General features: G+C 46.6%; 1 protein-coding gene across 1 annotated transcript in view; it reads right to left on the minus strand.

Moving 5' to 3' along the window:
- Positions 1-19,983, minus strand: part of KIAA0556 (KIAA0556 ortholog) — a 213,244-nt gene that overhangs the window by 167,404 nt on the left and 25,857 nt on the right. Inside the window, exon 2 of the mRNA XM_014542952.1 lies at positions 14,070-14,125. Within this exon, the coding sequence (XP_014398438.1) occupies positions 14,070-14,125 (56 nt within the window). The remainder of the gene's footprint in view (positions 1-14,069; positions 14,126-19,983) is intronic.

Genomic DNA, 19,983 nt, shown 5'->3' on the forward strand with positions numbered 1-19,983 from the left:
TCCTTGAGCTCCCGGCCTGAGACACTGTCCAGCCCTCACCGACACCACCACAGAAGCCACGCCGGGACAATGTAGCCCCGCATAAGGAGCCGAGCGTGAATAACATGAGCTTCAGCATCAGGCAAAACCGAGAAGAAGTCCGGTTCCTCTACTCACTAGCTGTGTGGCTCCAAGCCTCCCCGTCATTTATAAAACGTGCTGCCGGACTCTGGGCATCGCCCTCCCCATGGCCACAGGTCAAGCACTGAGACTCCTGGAGGCCAGTCCAGACAGCTGTCCCACCGCTGCCCACAGGCGGCTGGCCTGGAGCAGGCACCTGACCCAACAGGGCCAACAATCCTGGGGGATTTGGACAAAAAGGTTCAGGAAGATCTGACTATTCTCTCGAAAGGAGGAACATGAACTCAGGAGTTGCTGGTGGGAGGATTTTCTGCCAGGAGAACTGAGAAACAGAGAAAGCGGGTTTGTGCCAAGTGAGAGTGACACCGATGCTGACAGGCATAAAGGTAAGAGCCAGAGAGAGGACTTTCTGGGACCCCCGAGGACCCGGCACTGGTTCACCATCTTGAAACCATTCTTGACATGTTGACACCCAGACGCATCACTGCCCCCGGATTCTGTGAAGCACTCACTCTTTAAAGCCCTCGAATGAATTAACATAGTCCCCCCTCCACTAAAGCGGATTGAGGTTGTGTTTGTTTAATTGTCCTAAGTAATATAAAGACTTACTTTGAACTGTTATGGGAAATAGAACTAATATATGAAAACCGCTTACCTCAGTGCCTGGCTATGGTAAATAACACCCAACCCATGGTTGCTAATAGCATCATTATAATCAAGCCACAAGGACATGCTATTACAGGAACTGCACAAATTAATCACCTTGCCCAGTCATCTAAATAACTCTTCCCCCCAAGGGTGGCATACCATGGTTCTGTCTTTGATCCCATCCCAGGCCATAATTTTATCAATGGCTGGATCTGGCTGTGAAAGGCTATTAATTCTGTGGATGACATTCAGATGGGAGTCACACAGAATAAACTGAATGACGAAATCTGGGTTTAGATCACCTGCTACAGGCTAGAGACAGATGAAAACAGCTTGATAACATCATCACAGCCGAGGTAAAGGTCCTGTACAAGGAGAGGCTCTGGAAGGAAAGTCTGGCTCGAGAAAGTCCATGAGACAAAGGCAGGGCTTTTAGCTAATGCGCTCAGTACGGGCTAACAGGTGTGGTGTGGCTGCCAAACACTCCCACCCCACAGCACACACAGTGAGTAAGTTAGAAATTTTGCCAGAACAGAGAGTGGAGGGGAACTAACATGTTTTAGCACCTACTGTATGCCAGGCCGTATATTAAACACTTAGCACACTGTTTCAATTGATACTCCCACTCGTCTATGAGCTAGGTGTTAGGATCATTATTCCCATTGGACAGGTGAGAAAGCTGAGGCTTAGGTAAGTGAAGGGACTTGACAGAGGCAGTAGAGAGCAGTTAGTATTTGAACCCAGTTCTTTCAGAAAGTACACCCAGTCCTACATCCTACATTGATCAATTCATATTGGAATATTCAGTTTGGTTCTGACACAGTGAATTTTTAGAGAAAAATGAACTTCCCCAGGAAGGTGACAACTCTAACAAGAAGTCACCTAGAGACGGATTCAAGTTGGGAAGACCGAGAGCAAGTACACACATCAGCCTCTCCTTTCCAAGTCCACAGAAATGACCATTTAAAATCGATAGAGCATGGAAAAATAGGGAGGGTGCCATCGGCAGATTACAAATGCTGAGAAATCCCTGAGAAATGGATGCAGACAGAAATGGATGAATGAAAAGAAACAGGCCACGTTCAGAACTCCGGAAGGAGTGCTGTAAAAAGGGAAGGTGGTCTTGGGCTGCTCCAAACCTGCAGTGGACACATTCTCCAGGGGGAGGAGGGCGCCTGAGGTCAAATGTCAGAGGTTGACTGACGACTTCCACAGAGACACCAGGAGGTGGCCCTTTAATCCACACAGCTAGTAGGAGATGTGACTGGGGGTCAGAAAAGCAAAACTTATCCAGAAGCCAACGGGAGGTCCCGTGCTCGGAAGACAAACTATGAGTACCACCCTTCCTGCAGCAAGTTCCATCCCTCTGCCCACAGTCCCCGGCAGAGAATTAGAGTGAAAAGAAACAGCATTGACAGAGAAGAAAACAGGAGATCACAGTACATGGAAGAGGACATATTTACAAATTACTAAACATCCCAGGAAAACTCACACTGAAAGAGAGGGACCAACTCAACAAACAGAAGAACTAACAACCAAAGAAACAGAGACAACAATGCAAGCAGAGATATTTAAAACATGTTTGATAGTCCCAGAGGGATAAGAGAGGATACCGACTCCCTCAAACAAGAACAGCCTATTATGGGAAAGAATTAATTAGAAATAATAAATGAAAGACTTAATCATCACCAGGCAGGTGTGGCTCAGTGGTTGAGCATCAATCTATGAACCAGGGAGTTATAGGTTAAATTTCTGGTCAGGGTTGTGGGCTCAATCCCCAGTAGGGGACGTGCAGGAGGCAGCTGATTCTCTCTCATCACTGATGTTTCTCTCTCTCTCTCCCTCTCCCTTCCTCTCTGAAATCAATAAAAAAAATTTTTTAAAGATTTAATCATCAGAATAGAAAAATTAAAAGACACTGAATAGCAGAATATAGATACAGAGAAAATCAGTGAGCTGGAAGATCAGACAGAAGCATTTACCCAAAACACAGGTATAAGGACAGAGTACTACTGGCAAAAATATAAAAGCCTGTTAATATCCAAGCTTTAGGGAGTCAGGCATTCTCAGATATTTTTGGTAGGATTTGTAAAATATTAGGTTTTTCTTATGAAGCTTTTTGCAGATTTCTTACCATATGGGCCAAAAAAATCCCTACTTTTAAGCCAAAGGTCAGCAAATTACTGCCTATTTTGGTAAATAAAGTTTTACTAGAACACAGCCACAATCATTCATATATTGACTATGACTGCTTTCGTGCTACAACAGCAGAATTGAGTAGCTGTGACAGAGACAGCATGGCTCCCAAAGCCTAAAGTATGTATTGTATGTCCCTCTACAGGAAAAGCTTGCTGACCCCTGGTTTAGGCCATTATTAGTTGGGCGTTCTGTTAATTGCAGCCAAACGCACTCTCAATTGAAGCAATGAATAGAACTGTACAAATGGAAAAAGGTCTAGGAAGATGAACATCCAGTTGATAACTGGTTATTTCTAGGGAGAGGAATGAGATTGAGATTGGAGTAAATTTGAAGGGGAATTTGTATTTAATGCACAAACTAGAAACTTTCAATGACAATGAATTCAAACTATTTTATAATTTTTCTAATATAAGGTTAATTGCAGGTCTATACACTGATAAAGAATAAACTGCCCGGCCAGTATGGCTCAGTGGTTGAGCATACACCCACGAACCAGGAGGTCTCCTTTCAATTCCCAATCAGGGCACACTGCGAGCTCAATCTCCAGTAGGGGGCACACAGGAGGCATCAATGTTTCTCTCTCTCTCTCCCTTCTTCTCTCTCTAAAAAAATCAATAAAGAAACATTTTTTAAAAATCAGTAAAAAAAATATATCCTCAAGTGAAAATTAACAACAACAAAAAATAAACTAATGATACTTATAAAAATATGGATGAATCTCAGAGATACATTTAATTTAAAAAAATGTACTTCCTCTGTGAATCCTAATTCTGAAATATATGTAGTTGCATTTTTTAAAAAGCCAGAAGAAAATATCAAAACAAGTGATAGTGATGAGCTAGGTGGTACGATAATGACTAATTTTTTCACCTTCCTGTGTTTTCCAATTTCTCTACACTCAGCATGCATTAGTTCTGGAATCAGAAAGAGATGAAAAAGGTCTGATGCAGGCCCCACTGAGATGGGTGCCTCCTAGTGTGAACAACACGAACCCTGCCTCCCGCAGCTACACCAGGTGATGGAACATGGAGTGGGCAGGACCCAGTGGCAGGACTTGATGAATAATAAGGGCATATGCTTAAACAGGTATGGTTCTAATATTTTATATGTATTATTCTTTAATTATCTCACCCTATGAAAAGGTATTATATTTTCAGCTCCATTCTTCAGACAAAGAAACTGAGAGGTTACGTAACTTGCCAAAGACCACACGGCTATTAAGTGGTAGAGAGAGGATGCAACCCAGGCAGTCCAGTCTACCTGGACTCTTTCCCTGCCCTTGACCACTCTTGCCATTCCATCTCCCAAGTGCGAAGCCTCCTCCCAGGGCACCAACAAAGCACAAGCAGCCCAAAGAATATTTTTTTTAAAGAATTTAGGTTTCTTTAAAAAAAAAAAAAAGTATCAAAGTAGTCATCCGGAAAAATAACTTCAGGACTTATTAAACTTCCTTACACTTACTTCAGAGGTTTTGATCTGAATTACATAATGGGGGGGCGAGGAGGGGCCTATAATCTCTTCAGAGGCTTCTAATCAAAATCCAGCCATCACTAACTGCATTTAGCGGGGAAAGGTGAGTATCAAACTGTCTTGGTTTCTCAGGTGGGAAACCAAGCTACCGTTTATCTGGTGGCCATTGCCCTGGCCTCTTATTCACCTGCCCGACCCTGCGGTCCCAGGAGTACGGGGTCCCCCTCTCCCCATGGAGCTCTGAACAATAGAAGAGGGAAGGTGGCCTGTATCAGAATCCTGAGTCCCGAGAGGGGCTGGGCTTGTGTTTATCTCCCCAACCTCAGTGAATCTGCAGATACCTGGGGAGAAAGGACCGCTGACACCCATCTTACAGATAAAGAAACTGAGCCTGGGGATGGTTAAGTAGATCCCGAAGGTCCCCCAGCTGCCTCCCGAAACCATCCACCCTCTCACCACTGCGCACCAGTGCACAGAACACGGAGTTTCAGCTCGGCGGCCCTGCACTTACTGTGGAACTGGGGTGGGTGGCCTCACAGCTGAGCCGATGTTTCCTCATTGCAAGGTGAGGATGTACTGCTTACCTCACAGGGTCTTGTAGGATGGACGGGAAAGCATTTTTTAACAACTGAGCTGCTTGTCAGTGTTACCACTCCCACTACAAAGTGGCAGGGTGGTGGACAGCTGTTGGCTTTTGTCTGCCCACTGTCCTTCCTCCCTTCTGGTAACAGGATCCCGGTGGTCCTTTGGGAGAAAACCTCTTCCTTACCATGTGCTTAATTCAGGGTTCACCCCACCCCAGCCTTGTCTTCAGGTGGGTGCACAGCCACCAGCTGGCCAGGAGTCTCAATTCGAACACTCGCTGACCCTGTAGTGAGGGAGCTGCTCTAGCTTTCTGGAGTCACTGAGAGAATTATGACAGGAAGGAGAAGACGAAGAATCAGCCCCTGTCACCTCTTCAGGGTTTACTGCATGTCAGGCAATGTTCAGAGCACCCGTAAGAACCTGATGAGGTGGTGCCACTATTGTCCCCATTCTACAGATGCAGAAACTGAGGCTCGGAGGCAGTTAGGCACTTGGGTAACTGATGAGCCAGGATTCAAACCCAGGCCATGTGGCTCCAGAGCCTGTGCTTTCTCCCGCGTGCTACATGGCCTCTGTGCAGAAGCCTGGAGCTGCTGCGGCCAGCGGGCACCAAGAGAGAACAGCCTGCTGGACAGTGGCCCGTCATGGAAGAAGGCAGAGGGGAGGGTGCTGAGTCAGAGCACCTGATCCAGCTGTGCCTGCTGTGGACCAGCCCTGGTGAGGCCACCACTTCTCATCTTTGCTGCAGCTGGTTTGAGGAGGGCTTTTGTCACTTGAACTGTCTGAGACAGGCTTATGGACCCTAATGAAGCTGAAGTCACAGAACCATTGGCTCTTGTCAGACATGGGGACCACAGAAGTTACAGAAGCCCAAAGAGGGGAGCATGAGTATGCGAAGGTCAGCAGTGGTGACTTGGGACTGGACCTCACATGGCCTGACTCTCATGGCCCTGGCCGGGCTCCTGCAGAGGTGTCCCAGCCTGAGGGGCAGTTCTCACAGGCCCACTTTCACCCAGGAGACATAGATTTCTCGAGTAATCCACAGGAACCTCCTTTCCTTAGATAGTATCATTCTCTTTTCTAATGACAGTCTGTATTCCATAAAGTGATTTTGCGGGTGGAGAGGTAAAGGGAGACACTTTCAATGCAATTTCATGCCTAAGATTCAAGGATACAGGAAACGCTGATGATGCTCTGCTGAAGGGCACACTGCTGAGCCACAACAGGCTCGGGAAGGAAAAGCTGTCAAAATTATCTCTTTCTGGTCCCAAATTGGAGCTCTCTGATCGGGGGTTTTCCTAGAGTTTAATCTTAAACTAAGCTGGTACCAGGAAGGTTTTAGGCATGTCAATCTCCTTCCTGGCATTTTATCAGAAATTGGTTGTTTTTGCTTCATGGCTGGCATCCTGGCCTTGCCGTTGTGCAGCTCGGGTGATGGGGTTACATCTGCACACAGCATCCTGCAGCTCCCAGCCTGGCTGCAGCCTGGAGTAGGCTAGTGATTCAGGGGCAAGTCATTCTGATGGGAGGGCTTATATACTGTTTCATCAGCCCAGCTCAAGTCCTGCTTTCCTTGGAAAGACTTCTCGCCCACCTCTGACTCTGAAGGTATTAGCTTTTTAAACAGGCCATTCTGACCTTGCCAGCCCTAAATTACAGTATTCATCATTATTGAGCAGCTAGTACGTGCCACTGCCGTACTAAGCACTTCATGGATATTAACTCACTGAGTTCTTCCCACAAGCCTGCGATGCAGGCTCTGTGGGCAGCACCCCTACTCTCTCCAAGAGGAAATCGAGTCACAGACAGAATAGGCAACTCTCCTGAGTGAGGACCCTGGCCTAGGACCCAGGCTGTTTGGTTCCGGGGTTCCAGGCTCAACTGCTTTGCTGCACAGCTTCGAACCCTGCCATGTGACTGATTCGCCCTGCAGAAATCAGTTGTCCATGTTACCAGGACCCCCACACTCCAAATGCTCAAAGCTACAGAGACCAAGACTCAAGAAGCGGAAAGACTGACAACACTAACTTTACAACTGGGAACACATTTGGCAGTTGGATGTAAAATGGATTTAATTCTTCTCTGCCAGAATGTGAACTAAAAGGAAAAGTGCAGATGTGGAACGTCAGCTGTCATATCAGGCAGGTCCTGGTAATGCAGCACCACCAGCTTGCACGGTCTTTCTCTCTCTCTTCCTTTCTATTTAAATTTTTAAACAAAGCAGTTAAGATCTTTAAATATGGAAGAAGCAGCTCCTGACTCCCCAGAAGGCTAAAGTGACAAGAACGCTGAGAACTGAAATAAGGAAAGGGAAGAGGTCCCTGCTGGCATGTGAGTGGACTCTGAAACTTACGGTAAGTCACCAGGTTCCCCGCTCCCCCGCCCTCTGCAACTAGCCACATGCTGAGGGCCCATGAGAGATGGTTTTCAGAAACCAAGGTGCTGGACATGCCCCCAGTCCTTCTCAGGACAGTGCCCTGCTCCACACCCTGCTCAGACAAGTGGACTAGGGAACAACGGCGTGGCCGATGAATGGCTCTGGTGTGTGTACCTCAGCCAAGGGCAGCCCCCCTTGAATCTGGCCAGGATTCTACAAGGGGGCCTGGACAGAAAGCTCTGCCCCTCTCATGCACTATTAGGAGACAAAACAGGAACATCTATATTAAAACAACACATGCCCTCTGATCCATCAATTTCCGCTCTTAAGAATTTAACCTTTGACTCCTCCTGCATATGTGCACAGAGATGTCTGCTCTAGGATCGTCTTTAAAGTGCTCTTACAGTAGCCAAAGACCATTAATAGCCTAGACAGTCACCACCGGGAACCAGCAATATATTTATGGGCAATCCTTTATATGCAATTACTTAGCAACAAAACTGGATCGGAACTGACATGAAATTTATAGTCTTTTTTTTATCCCACTTAGTATGAATATTCATATTTTCCTACAGATATATTAATGCATTTGATTACAGAGTGCTGTCCCAGGCCATACTGGGACGGTATTACTTTATAACTTTATTTGGCCCCAAAGTTTCAAATAAAGGATTATGTTCCTGTGCACTCACGACAGAGTACTATGCAGTCATAAAGAAGAATGAAGTCTGTGCGTGTGTCCTGCTATGGAATGCCCTCCAAGACATGTTGGTATGTGAAAACAAAATCCAGGAGCAAAGCAATGTGCATTGCATGCTATCATTGTGTTAAGAGGGGGTTGGGGCAGAGAAGGTAGATATGGTTTGCAGAATATTCTGGAAGGACACACAAAAATTTGATTATAGCAGTTGCCTATTGAGAGGTGTAAGAAATGGACCTCTGTGATCCATTCCAGCACGGTGGGCTTCTGATGGAATTTGCTGAATTTCCCCAGGGCAAGCAGAATGTGGGGAGGAGGGAAGAGGATGTAGGAACAAAGAACTGCATGTGGGCCAGCATTATGGTGGAAACCCCTCCAGGGGTCTGCCTCAGCTAGACAGGGGAGGTGGAGTCAGCTAGAAAGGCCTTAGCCCAGCCGTGGGCAAACTAAGGCCCGCGGGCCTGATCCGGCCAGTTTGAAATGAATAAAACTAAAAAAAAAAAAAGACCGTACCCTTTTATGTAATGATGTTTACTTTGAATTTATATTAGTTCACACAAACACTCCATCCATGCTTTTGTTCCGGCCCTCCGGTCCAGTTTAAGAACCCATTGTGGCCCTCGAGTCAAAAAGTTTGCCCACCCCTGCCTTAGCCCAATTTTTTTAAATGGCCCAATGGGAGACAGCAAGACCTAGGTGACATATGAGGAAACGGGTGACCTCATAGTACTCAGCCAATGAGGAACCGGAGGAGGGACTAAATAAATAGGCTGTGTTCCCTGGCCCACGTGTGAGCCTGTACAATGGACGTCCACTCTCTAGAGTGTATTAAAGTCTCATTTTCACCATGCTCTGTTTCCGAGACCATCATTTGAAATTTGGACAGGTGGGCATTTCTCACAGAGAGAAACTGGGTGCGGGGGCTGGTGTCAGGAGCCCTCTAAATGCCCTTTAGTATTGATTAGCCAGATCAATCAGACTCTCTCTGGCCTCTGGACTGGAGAAGGAACAACTATTAGAGAGGTGCATCAAGACAACGAGGCGCAGAGATGAGACGGGACCAGAGGTGTGTCCACGCTGGACGCACCCTGGATCCCGGACTCCCTCCTTGGATGTGTTGCCAAGATCCAATCTCCTATTTCGTTTGGCAGATCTGAAAGGAGTCTCTGCTTAATAACAGGAAGTGTTTATGCGTGCACATGTGTGTGCACGTGCATGCATGTGTGTGCATGCAAAAGGAAAGCTAAATCTCTCCTAGGTGGTTGAGTTAAATGACTTTTGCAGTCCTCTACAGAGTGAGCCCAGTAGATGAGTGTGCTGTCAAGAGGTTTTTTCCGCATCTCCAATCAGTTACAAAAGAAGGCAGTCCATCATCTCAGGCAGCACTGAGAGAGGTTTGGGGGGCGGGGGGACAGAGCTCACTTGGCTGGGGCCCACTTGCCTGGGGGATGCAAGGGAGACCCCTTCAGTAAAAAGTGCAGTTGTGCCCCTCAGTGCTTGAGCGTTAACCTATGAACTAGGACAGTGGTCGGCAAACTGCGGCTTGCGAGCCACATGCGGCTTTTTGGCCCTGAGTGTGGCTCTTCCACAAAATACCACATGCGGGCACGCAAGTACAGTGCGATTGAAACTTCGTGGCCCATGCGCAGAAGTCGGTATTTTGTGGAAGAGCCACACTCAAGGGGCCAAAGAGCCGCATGTGGCTCGCAAGCCGCAGTTTGCCGACCACTGAACTAGGAGATCATGGCTCAATTCCCAGACAGGGCACATGCCCGGGTTGTGGGCCCGATCCCCAGAAGGGAGTGTGCAGGAGGCAGCCGATCAAGGATTCTCTCTCATCATTGATGTTTCTATCTCTCTCTCCCTCTCACTTCCACTCTGAAATAGATTTTAAAAAAAGAAGAAGTACAGTTACGCTGCCTCTTCGTCCAAGGACATGGCTCTCTCGGTTAAATACTAGACATTCTAAGGAATGATGAACATTATGTAACTAACATTATGGAATGCCTACTATGGGTCAGGCACTACACCAGGTGCTTCAGAACACTGCAGCCTTTACGCTGCAAACCAGTCGCCATAGTGGGTGTTATCAAGTGAGGAGAGGGGTCAAGAGACTTGTCCAAGGTCACATGACTGGGCTGGCTGCAGAAGCACCTGGTGGGGCTAATTCACAGTTGCCTCCGTGAGTAGAAGGCCGTGTTCCCAGTGCCGTACCCACAAGCCCCGGTGCCGCTGGGCACCAGTGTGAACACTGGGCAGGGGGGTGATGAATAAAGATTTCTTTCTCCTCTGTGGTTTCCTTTCCTTTAAAAACACTGCATGATAAATTTACTTCCTAACGATTTCTGAGTAAACTACAATGGCCACAATTTCAAAATCATTAATAATTCATGACTAAGGGCCATAAACACTATATAATCTCCACAGGCAGGAACCATGAATACTTGTTGAGAATACTTTTACCAGCTACATGGAAGTCTCTACCGACTTGAAGCCAACCATCAAAGACACATTTTTCAGAAATGCTTCTAACCCTTCCGAAGCCTCAGCTCAAGATGCCTCTTCCAGGAAGTCTTCTCTCCCTCCCCCGCACCCTGGGTCTCCTCTGTGATGTCTGCCATCCTGAAAAGGGGAGTCCTCCAGCCAGGCTGGCAGGGGGTGTGCAGGGAAGCACCTGGGGTTAGTTACCACCTGTAACGCCTGCTTCCCATCACAACCACTTGGGGAAATTAAAAAACTCGGATGCCTGGATCACGCTGCCAGAGATTCTGCTTTAACTGCTCTGGAAAGAGGCCTGGATATCAGGGTATAGAAAAGCTCCAGGTGATTCCGTGGCCAGCAACGTTTGTGAACCACTGCCATTAAGCACTCAGCATGGGGCCTGCAATGCAGCTGCTGAAACCCCTTTGCTGTAGAGCAGAGACGGGGGCAGGGAGGCAGCCTGGAGGGCTCTCCTGAAAGGGGCACATCCTCAATAGCAGCCATGGCCATTGTTGCCATAAAGGAACAAGGACCTGTTGTCATTCTCCACTTTTCCAAAGAAGCCAGAGGTGTGCATTTTTACGTGAAATCTCCCATTTTTAAATGTGGACACCTCATTCTAAAAAATTGTAATAGAGTATGGGCCAAATAAAACAATCTTTGGGCTGAATTGGGCCTGGCAAGCTCACTGAGAACAGCTGCCCATCCTCCTTTGCCGTGTTGGCCCTTGAACACTCAGAAAAGTACCCATGGAAACCATGTGTTCTCCGGCCAAGGTGTAAGGAGGCCCATATAACCTCACCGCCCAAGAAACACGCCATATGTCATCTACCTGTTCTCACCAGCATGTCTTTTTCTCATCTTTCATGGGGACAGAGCTTGTCTACACCTGGCATCCTGTGTAAGGCACAGCGCATCAGGAGGTGCAGATTCCACAGACTGGGGAGGGTGGGGGGTGGGGGGAGAGGTGATGCAGAAAGAGGAGGTGGATGGAAAAGGCCTGTTATGACATATCAGGATGAACATCCTGGTGTTATGCCCAGATTCCAGGATCCCCAAAAGACCACCAGGGAGCCAGCCAGGTCCGATGCAAAAACAAAAAGAGTCTTTATTTGAGCTAGCTCGAGCTCTCCGTCCACCACACTCGCCGACGCAGCGGCAGGGGGCAGAGAGAGAGAGCTTTGTGGGGAGAGGGGTTTTATAGGGGGGTTGGAGTAAGGGGAGAAGAGAGGACTGTGGGCCCTGCCGATTGGCCAGGCGCAAGTTGGTGTCTTGTTACACAGGATGTGGTCATATCTATGGCGCGCACTTCCCTTGATTATCATTGGTTAGTTTAAAGAAATCCTAGGTGTGGCTAGCAGAGGCTTGGGCTTCCGGGAAGAAGCTCCTTGCTGAGCTGCCCAAAATTGGAGGATTCGGGGCAAGATGGAGGGCGTAGCCCTCGCCCTTTCACTGGCAGCATGGCATTAATTTCTTTCTCTTATTTTTCTGACCAAGCAAAAGCCCTATTTGAGAGTCAGCACCCTCTTTTTCAGAGGGCCCAAAGCCTTCTTACCATAAATATCTTTCAGGGTGAAAGTTGAATATTGTGATAAACAACCCCATTCTCTATTTTCCCTCACTTTCAGAAGAGGAGTGTGATCTGAAATGCTCTCAGGCAACTGATGTGATGGGAGTAGCCTAGCCGGGAAAGTGGCAATTAGGGGGGTCCTGCTGCCAGGGAGAGTGGGGAGGGAGAGTGTTTCCACTGGTTACCTGCTCCCTGCTTCCTGGGGTCCCAGCGAACTTCTTAATGTGGATGAATGGGATGCTGTTGTTCCGTAACCTAAGACATCAGTTAGGTTTACACCATTCATTCCTGGCTGAGCAGGGCCGGTCACCATCCTTGGTCACTTCGCAGAGGAAGACCAGGTGCGTGCAGGCCAGAGCTCACTCCCATTCTTTGCAGGAGACGAGCACACCTGCGCCTGCTTCCAGAGAAATCTCCCTACCAGAGAGGAGCAGGAAAATCCACCCTTGCTCAGCATCTAGATTGCCCACTGGAGCCGACATTTATTTAGATCATTCCAGCAGCATCAAACTTCCCAAGTTATGTCCCAGCCCTCATTCCAGGCAGGTTGATCGAATAAGAAGAAAACCCACACTGGTTGTTCTGGCTGCAGCTGAGAAAAGGAGGAGAGGATGAAAGTCACAACAAAGTAAATGGGGTGTCCAAACCCAACCTGCCTCCTCAGAGCTGACTGAGGGGGAGGCCAGCACAGAGGAAGCAGAGCCACGCGTACAAAGAGAAAAACCAAGTCTTGTGGCCATTTTTGAGCCCCTGGGCCCAGCTGAGCCTAAGAAATTCCCTTAGAACTGTGTCACTTTACAATCAAGAATGTTAGTACCCAAGTGTTCATGAATTTCAGGATTGGTTGATATTTATGATAAGCTATACACCTTCATACCCCTGCACCCATATGCCACTATTAAGACTCAAATTTTAACTCCCCTGAGTTTGAGACCTCCCTGCGTAACCCATGAGTCCTTGCACCACTTCCCATCTCAGGCTCAATGATCTTGCCGCTTTCCTATTCGTGTCTCTGTGACTTTGATCGTGCCCTTTACTTGGCCTGGAAATCTCCTACTCACCCTTTAGGAGGCAGCCTACACATCGGCTTTTCTGCATAGTCTTTCTTAATAATCACTGGCAGAGTTAGGTGACCCCCTTTGTGTATTGAAATTCTACTTTCTTTGCCCTTCTCTCACTATATGGGCACTTTCTGTATTATAATCTGTTGCACATCCTGAGATCAAGGACTGTCTCACCCATGCCTTAGTTCCCAGCTGGTGCCTGGCACAGAGCAGATGGGTTCAGAATGGTAGATTTCAAGAATGGCCATAATATTTTGTAGATTTCCTCTCAAAGAAGTGAGACCTATTTCCCCACCCCTTGAATCTGGGCTGACCTTGTGACTTGCTTTGAGAAACAGAAAGTGGCAGAAGCGACCATGCCAGTTCTGAGCTAGGACTCAAGAGGTCCTACGCTTCCATTCAAACTCTGAAGTCTTGAACCTCCATGTGGCTAGCTTGCTGGAGGATGAGAGAACATCGGAGGAGAACTAAAGCATTCTAACCGATAGCCCTAGGTGACAACAGTGAGTGACAAATGCATAAGTAAGCCCAGCTGAGGTCAGCAGAACCTGGCCCATCAGCAGACCTGCCCAGGTAAGCCTCGCCCAGACTGCTGACCCACAGAATTATGAATAAATGCATGGCTGTTTTTAAGTTACAGTGATTTGTTACACAGACAAAGCTAATTGACACATTCAACAAGAGATTATTACCAACAAGTGACACTGGTTGATAACTCTAGTTACCAACTATTATTTAGTCAGGGATTCAAGCTTGCGACTCAGAGAGGAGAGCCAGGAATACTTAGTCCCCACCCTGCTCCCCCGTCCCTTCAAGGAGCTGCCTCCCACCAGCCCTCGCCAGTGACACATTTACCTCCTTGTTCTCCCGAGAGCAGGACCGGCTTCTCTCAGCCTTTCGCAGAGTCTGACCTGTAGCAGTTCAAAAGCAGAACCAGAGATTAAGGCTGTTTTAAAACAGCTAGTTTATCACCACAAACGCTTTTTATTTGCAAACTGGATAGGCAAGAAAATCATAATCAAATGATTTTAAGAAAATGTAGCCTATTATTATGATGGGAAAATGGTATACTCTTGAAATAAAGCAACGGCAAGGAAATGCTAATTCACACATGTTACTTGACTTTAATGAACAAAGCTCAGCTCTTTAATCTGGAGCATTATCTGCACTCTGCAAGAGCCCACAGCCTCTAGTTTTCCCAGTCGAATTGCATTTTTATTAAATTGTTTGGATTATAAAATGCCTTCCACTGTGCATACACATAACCTCAGATGTGCTGCACCAAACCCCAAACTTGGACACAGGTGATGATACAGATGGGAATTAGCAGGAATCCCCGCATTTCACATAATGGGCAATTTCAGAGAAAATTGTTGCTTATCTCAGAAAACGGGAAGCCTAACACTTGAAGGCATGCATAAATTCAACAGATCGACACCAGAATGTTTAAACAGGCTGTTCTAAATGCAGAGCTTTTATGGCAGTGTCCATTATAAAAGAATTCCTTAATGAAAAATTAATGGATTGCCTTGGTTTTAAAATAGAAAATGAGAGTCCCTGCACATTGTCAAGGCGTCTCCCAAACTGTCCAACTCCACCCTCGAGTGGCTATTTGTGAGGATGCCACAGCCACATGTCCCATTAGCCAAGAGCACTCAGAAGGCAGGAGCAAGAAGGCTTAGTGATGACCTATTGAGAGGCAAGAGATGGGGACCATTGGACATGGTCACTTCCAGTGGGTCTACACATGACCGGGGCATGATGGGGGTGGGGCTCCCAGCGGGCAATAAAGCACAAGGTGGAAGGAGTAACATGTTGCTCTTTCTAAGCAGGTAAGAATAAGGGAAGAGCTAAAGCCCAAAGATGAACCTCTGGGCAAACTCTGGGGCCAATATTTAAAAGGATTTAGAAAAGAGACACCTGGTGACTTCTCAGGAGACCATGGATTAGACAGTATCATGGCTTGGTAAACATCTTTGGGGTTATCTGCTCAGCCGTAATGACACCCTAAACTGCCTCCTTCTCTGTTCTTCTCCTCCCCATCCCCAGGGTGGGACCCTGCCCCAGCTGCAGCCAATCAGAATCCCAGCCTCGGGAATTTGGAATTGGTTCTGAGAGACGGGTTAAGAGCCACACTCAAGGGGCCAAAGCACAGGAAGGACCTCAGCTAGACTCTGGGTTATCTGTGTGTGAGCTTTGACACGGTGACCAGCCAGCCTTGGGACAGACTAAGAGAATGACAAGACAGAACGGACTTAGCTGAAACTGACTGCATGCCTGCCTCTGTGGTCACAGAGAGCCAGTTAGACTATTCTGTGTGTATTGTCTTTCTTTCCTTTTCTTTTTTCCTTTTTTTGCCTTAAGACAAAGAACCCAGGATTTAGGGATGAGAAAGAGCCTAGGAAAACATACCACTGTGGTGGGGGGTGGCGATAGTTGCGGAGGTTGTAGGTGTGTTAGGACAGGGGATATATGAGAACTCTCTGTACTTCCTACTCAGTTTTGCTATGAACCTTAAACTGCTCTAAAAAATAAAGTTGTTTATTTTTATATTGTTTTATTTTTAGAAAAGAGTCCAGGATATAGGGATCAAGTGATATGAGTTGTTAGGCCAATTTTATTCCAACTTCCTTCCTCTGAGGCTCTGGGGCAGGAGCCAGGGTGGACGGCTCCCACAATCACTTGCTCTGGCTGTCAGAGGAGGGACACACCAGGTAATACAGGCCATGTAATGCAGAGCCAGGAGCTAAGGGACAGGTCTGGACCTGGAACGGGACAGCGTGGGCTGGTGGCCAGGGGACAGAGAAGGAGGTTTTTAGTAGCGGAAGTAGTTCTGAGGCGAGTACGATGCCAGCAGGGCCAAGTAAGGCCCAGAGCGAGGGTAGGGAGCAGGAAGGAAGCAGAGCTAGGCCAGGGCAAGCATGGCGGACCCAGAGTCTAGCTGAGGTCCTTCCTGTGCTGGTCGGACACATGACTGGGGACCTGGTCCAGTGGACAGCTAACCAGTTAGGGCGCCCTGGATAAGTCACAGGATCCAACAGGATCTCTCTGGACCATATTTTCTTCCTTAAAAAAAAAAAAAATAGACTAAATTACCTCCGGGTTTGCTTTTCTTCTATAAAATTCTGTTTCACCAATAAGGAACAGGGAAAGAAACCACCATTAAGCTGGGTCATAAAAACAAAATATTAATACAAAAACATAGAGCTTAACTACTGAAATATGAAAGCAAATCTCCTTACTGGAGTTAATTAGAAGCTTCTTTATTCATTAAATTGGAAAACAATGTGCTTATTTTCCAATGAAGATAATTCGTTCTAATTACATGCATTTGTTATCTAATGCCCCTGTCCTCACACCACTGAGCCCCTCTCTCCTCCAGGTAACTCCATGTGGACACAGCTCCTTCTTGCCAAGGATGGGAGGAACCAGATTACACCAGGCCCGTCTACTGCTGCTGCACTTAACTTCTCTGAGTATCCTCCTACTGAGATCTCATTTTATTCTCACAATTCAGGGAGCAAGGTGGAAGGAGTAACATTAACATATATGCTGCCTGCAAAATTAAGGGGACGTTCCTCTGCCTTTTGCAAGGTGACCTGCCAGATTCAGCCATGAAACAATAAATAAGGCCAAATGTAAATGATACCTGTGTACCTCACTTTATAAAACAGATGTGTGCCTGGGGAAGAGATGAAAAGAAGTGAATGCACTGAATTTTTTAACTATAATATCATTCTCTCACTTATGATTTCAGAGAGATTTTATCTGCCTCAGGATTTATTTTCGGTGGTAGGAAAACTGTGACATTCAGTTTTACTTTGCTCTAGATGCAGATAATAATATGCATCGCTACCATTCAGAGGGGAGTTGTTGCTTCCTTGGATGTTAGCTTCTGAAGTCATCAGGCAAGGGAAATCAGCATCAAAATTACCCCTGAAAAGGAGCCTTACACCTCCCGCAAAGCACAGTCTCCAGGACACAGCCTTTCAGATCCACTGCTACAGACTAGTATGCATGTGCAATATTTAATGCATATGGAAATGTGTGCTACATGATAAAAATATCATTTATGATATTTCTAATTAAACTATTCATATTGTAATTACTCCAATTTTCCTCTTGGAGTTGGAGGAGAGTAGCAGAAGTGGGGACAAGACTGGGGCATGTAGTTCATGAAAGTTAAATGCTGGCTTGCTGCAGCCCCACTGTACTGGGCACCTAAATACGTGCCAGGTCTACACAAGCTTCATGTCCCACATCCTTACAACCACTCCTGTAGATCAGGGGTCAATAACCTTTTTCTGTAGAGCTAGATAGTAAATATTTTTTACTTTATAGGCCATAAGGTCTCAGGTACAACTAACTACTCAACTCTGCCATTGCACTGTGAACGCAGCCATAGACATCATGTCAACAAGCAGGTGTGGTTGTGTTCCAATAAAACTTTATTGATGAAAACAGGCAGCAGTGCCCTGGCTGGTATGGCTCAGTTGGTTGGGTGTGTTCTATGCACCGAAAGGCTGTGGGCTCAATCCCAGATGGGGGACATGCAAGAGGCAGCCAATAAATGTTTCGCTCTCACATTATCTCTGTCTCTGTCTGTCTGTCTCTCTCTTCCTCTTTCTCTCCCTTTCTCTCTAAACAAACAAACAAACAAACAAAGAACTAAATGAAACAGGCAGCAGGCTAGACTTTGGCCCACAGGCAGCAGTTTGCTGATTCTCGCTTTAGATGGACAGTATTATGCCCATCGCTACAAACCAATGATGAAATGAGAAACAAAATGGGGGTGATCGAGCTGCTTGCTCAAGGTCACAAACACGCAGCAGGGCTCGGTGTGCTCCTAATCACCATCATCACTACCACATCCTCAGCATGAGCAGCAGCAGCAGCACTGTCACCACCACCACCACCAGGACCTCACCTTCATCAGTTTACTGTGTGCCCCTCATTGAGCTCCAGGCTAAGTACATAAATCAACTCGTTTACTCTTCACAACTACCCTACGAAATAGGTGCTATTGTTATCCCACTGATCAGAGGAGGGCGCCCAGCCCCAAAGAGGTCAGGAAAGTGTCCAGTATCACCCAGCTAGGGAGTAGGGAAGCCTTGGTTTGAATCTGGGCAGTCTGGCCCCAGGGCCTGCACGCCTAACCACTAAGTACATTGCCTCTGTCAGATCTTTAAAGACAAGTACAAGAAGGCCAGAATGGGCTGGGGAGGGAGTCTGACTTAAGGATCTCTTTCTGTGGTGCACCTGTTTAATGTACTTTGGACACCTAAAGCAATTAACAAGGGGATTAGAAGAAAATGATTCCTCAAGGGCAAAGGGAGATGGAGCTCCCTACTGGCCAGATAAAGCCCAATGTGGAGAGGCAAACTTGGCAGTGACAACACACCATCCACTCAGGCAAATGCACAGCCTTGACCGGCAGGGGTGGGCTTTGGAGAATGAAGGTGAGTCAGTGGAAATCCTGCAGGCAGAGGGCCCCTGCAGGGACCTCCCATCACAGAGGAGTTTTGAACAAAGAATTTGTTTCTCCCTGCTGGGGTGATGGTGCTTCCACTAGGTTACTAAAATAAGCTTATTTCTTCTGTTGTCCAAATAGGAGGGCTCGCAGTGCTCTCGGCCTTATATGTCTATGTAATTTAATTTAAATGACAAATGTCCCACTGAGATTCCACTCTCACCTATCTGAATGGCAGAAACCCAGAGGTTTGACAATATACTGTTGGCAAGAGCTGGGAAGCAGGCACTTTTGAGCACTGCTGGGAGGAGTACAAAATGGCACTTTCCCTTTGGAGGCTATTTTCAAAGATATCCTCAAAGGACAAATACATTTTCCCTTTGAGCTAGCAATATCACTTCTAGGAGTCTACCGTGAAGAAACGCCTCCACAAACAGGAAACAAGTGCATGCACAAGGTATTCACTGTATCATCACTTACAACAGCGAACGTTAGAAATAACCTTTAAGTCTAAGAGTAGGGACTCGCTGAATAAATATGGTGAATCCACACAATGGAGTGGAATACTATGAAGTTCACAGTGGTTCTCAACCTTCTGGCCCTTTAAATACAGTTCCTCATGTTGTGACCCAACCATAAAATTATTTTCGTTGCTACTTCATAACTGTATTGTTGCTACTGTTATGAATCGTAATGTAAATATCTGATATGCAGGATGGTCTTAGGCGACCCCTGTGAAAGGGTCGTTCGACCGCCAAAGGGGTCGCGACCCACAGGTTGAGAACCACTGAGTAAGAAGAAAAAATAAGCAGGCTCCTTATACATCTTTTTTTCCCTTATATATCTTATAGATGATAATATGTTAAGTGAAAAAATCAAGGGGTGGAAAGTTTATATAGCATGCAATTTTTCTCTAAGAAAGAGGGAAAATAAGAATGTATACTCATATTGGTTTTATTGGTAAAAAAAACACCTGGAAGGCACATGCACAGGAGTAGCTTCTCAATGTATGGGTTTTTCCCCCCCTTTTTTTTTAAAGATTTTTTTATTGATTTTTAGAGAGAGATGTGAGAGGGAGAAAAACATTGATGTGACAGCGAAATATTGATCAGCTGCCTCCTGCATGCCCCTCACCGGGGATCCAGCCCATGTGCCCTGACCGGGAATCGAACTGCAACCCTTCAATGCATGGGATGATACCCAACCCACTGGGCCACACCAGCCAGGGCTCAATGTATATTCTTTATATTGATTTTATTTTTGCTTTATAAAAACATTCTTTATTGTTGAATGTATTAC

This window comes from Myotis brandtii, unplaced genomic scaffold (assembly GCF_000412655.1).
Source record: "Myotis brandtii unplaced genomic scaffold, ASM41265v1 scaffold317, whole genome shotgun sequence".
NCBI lineage: Eukaryota > Metazoa > Chordata > Mammalia > Chiroptera > Vespertilionidae > Myotis > Myotis brandtii.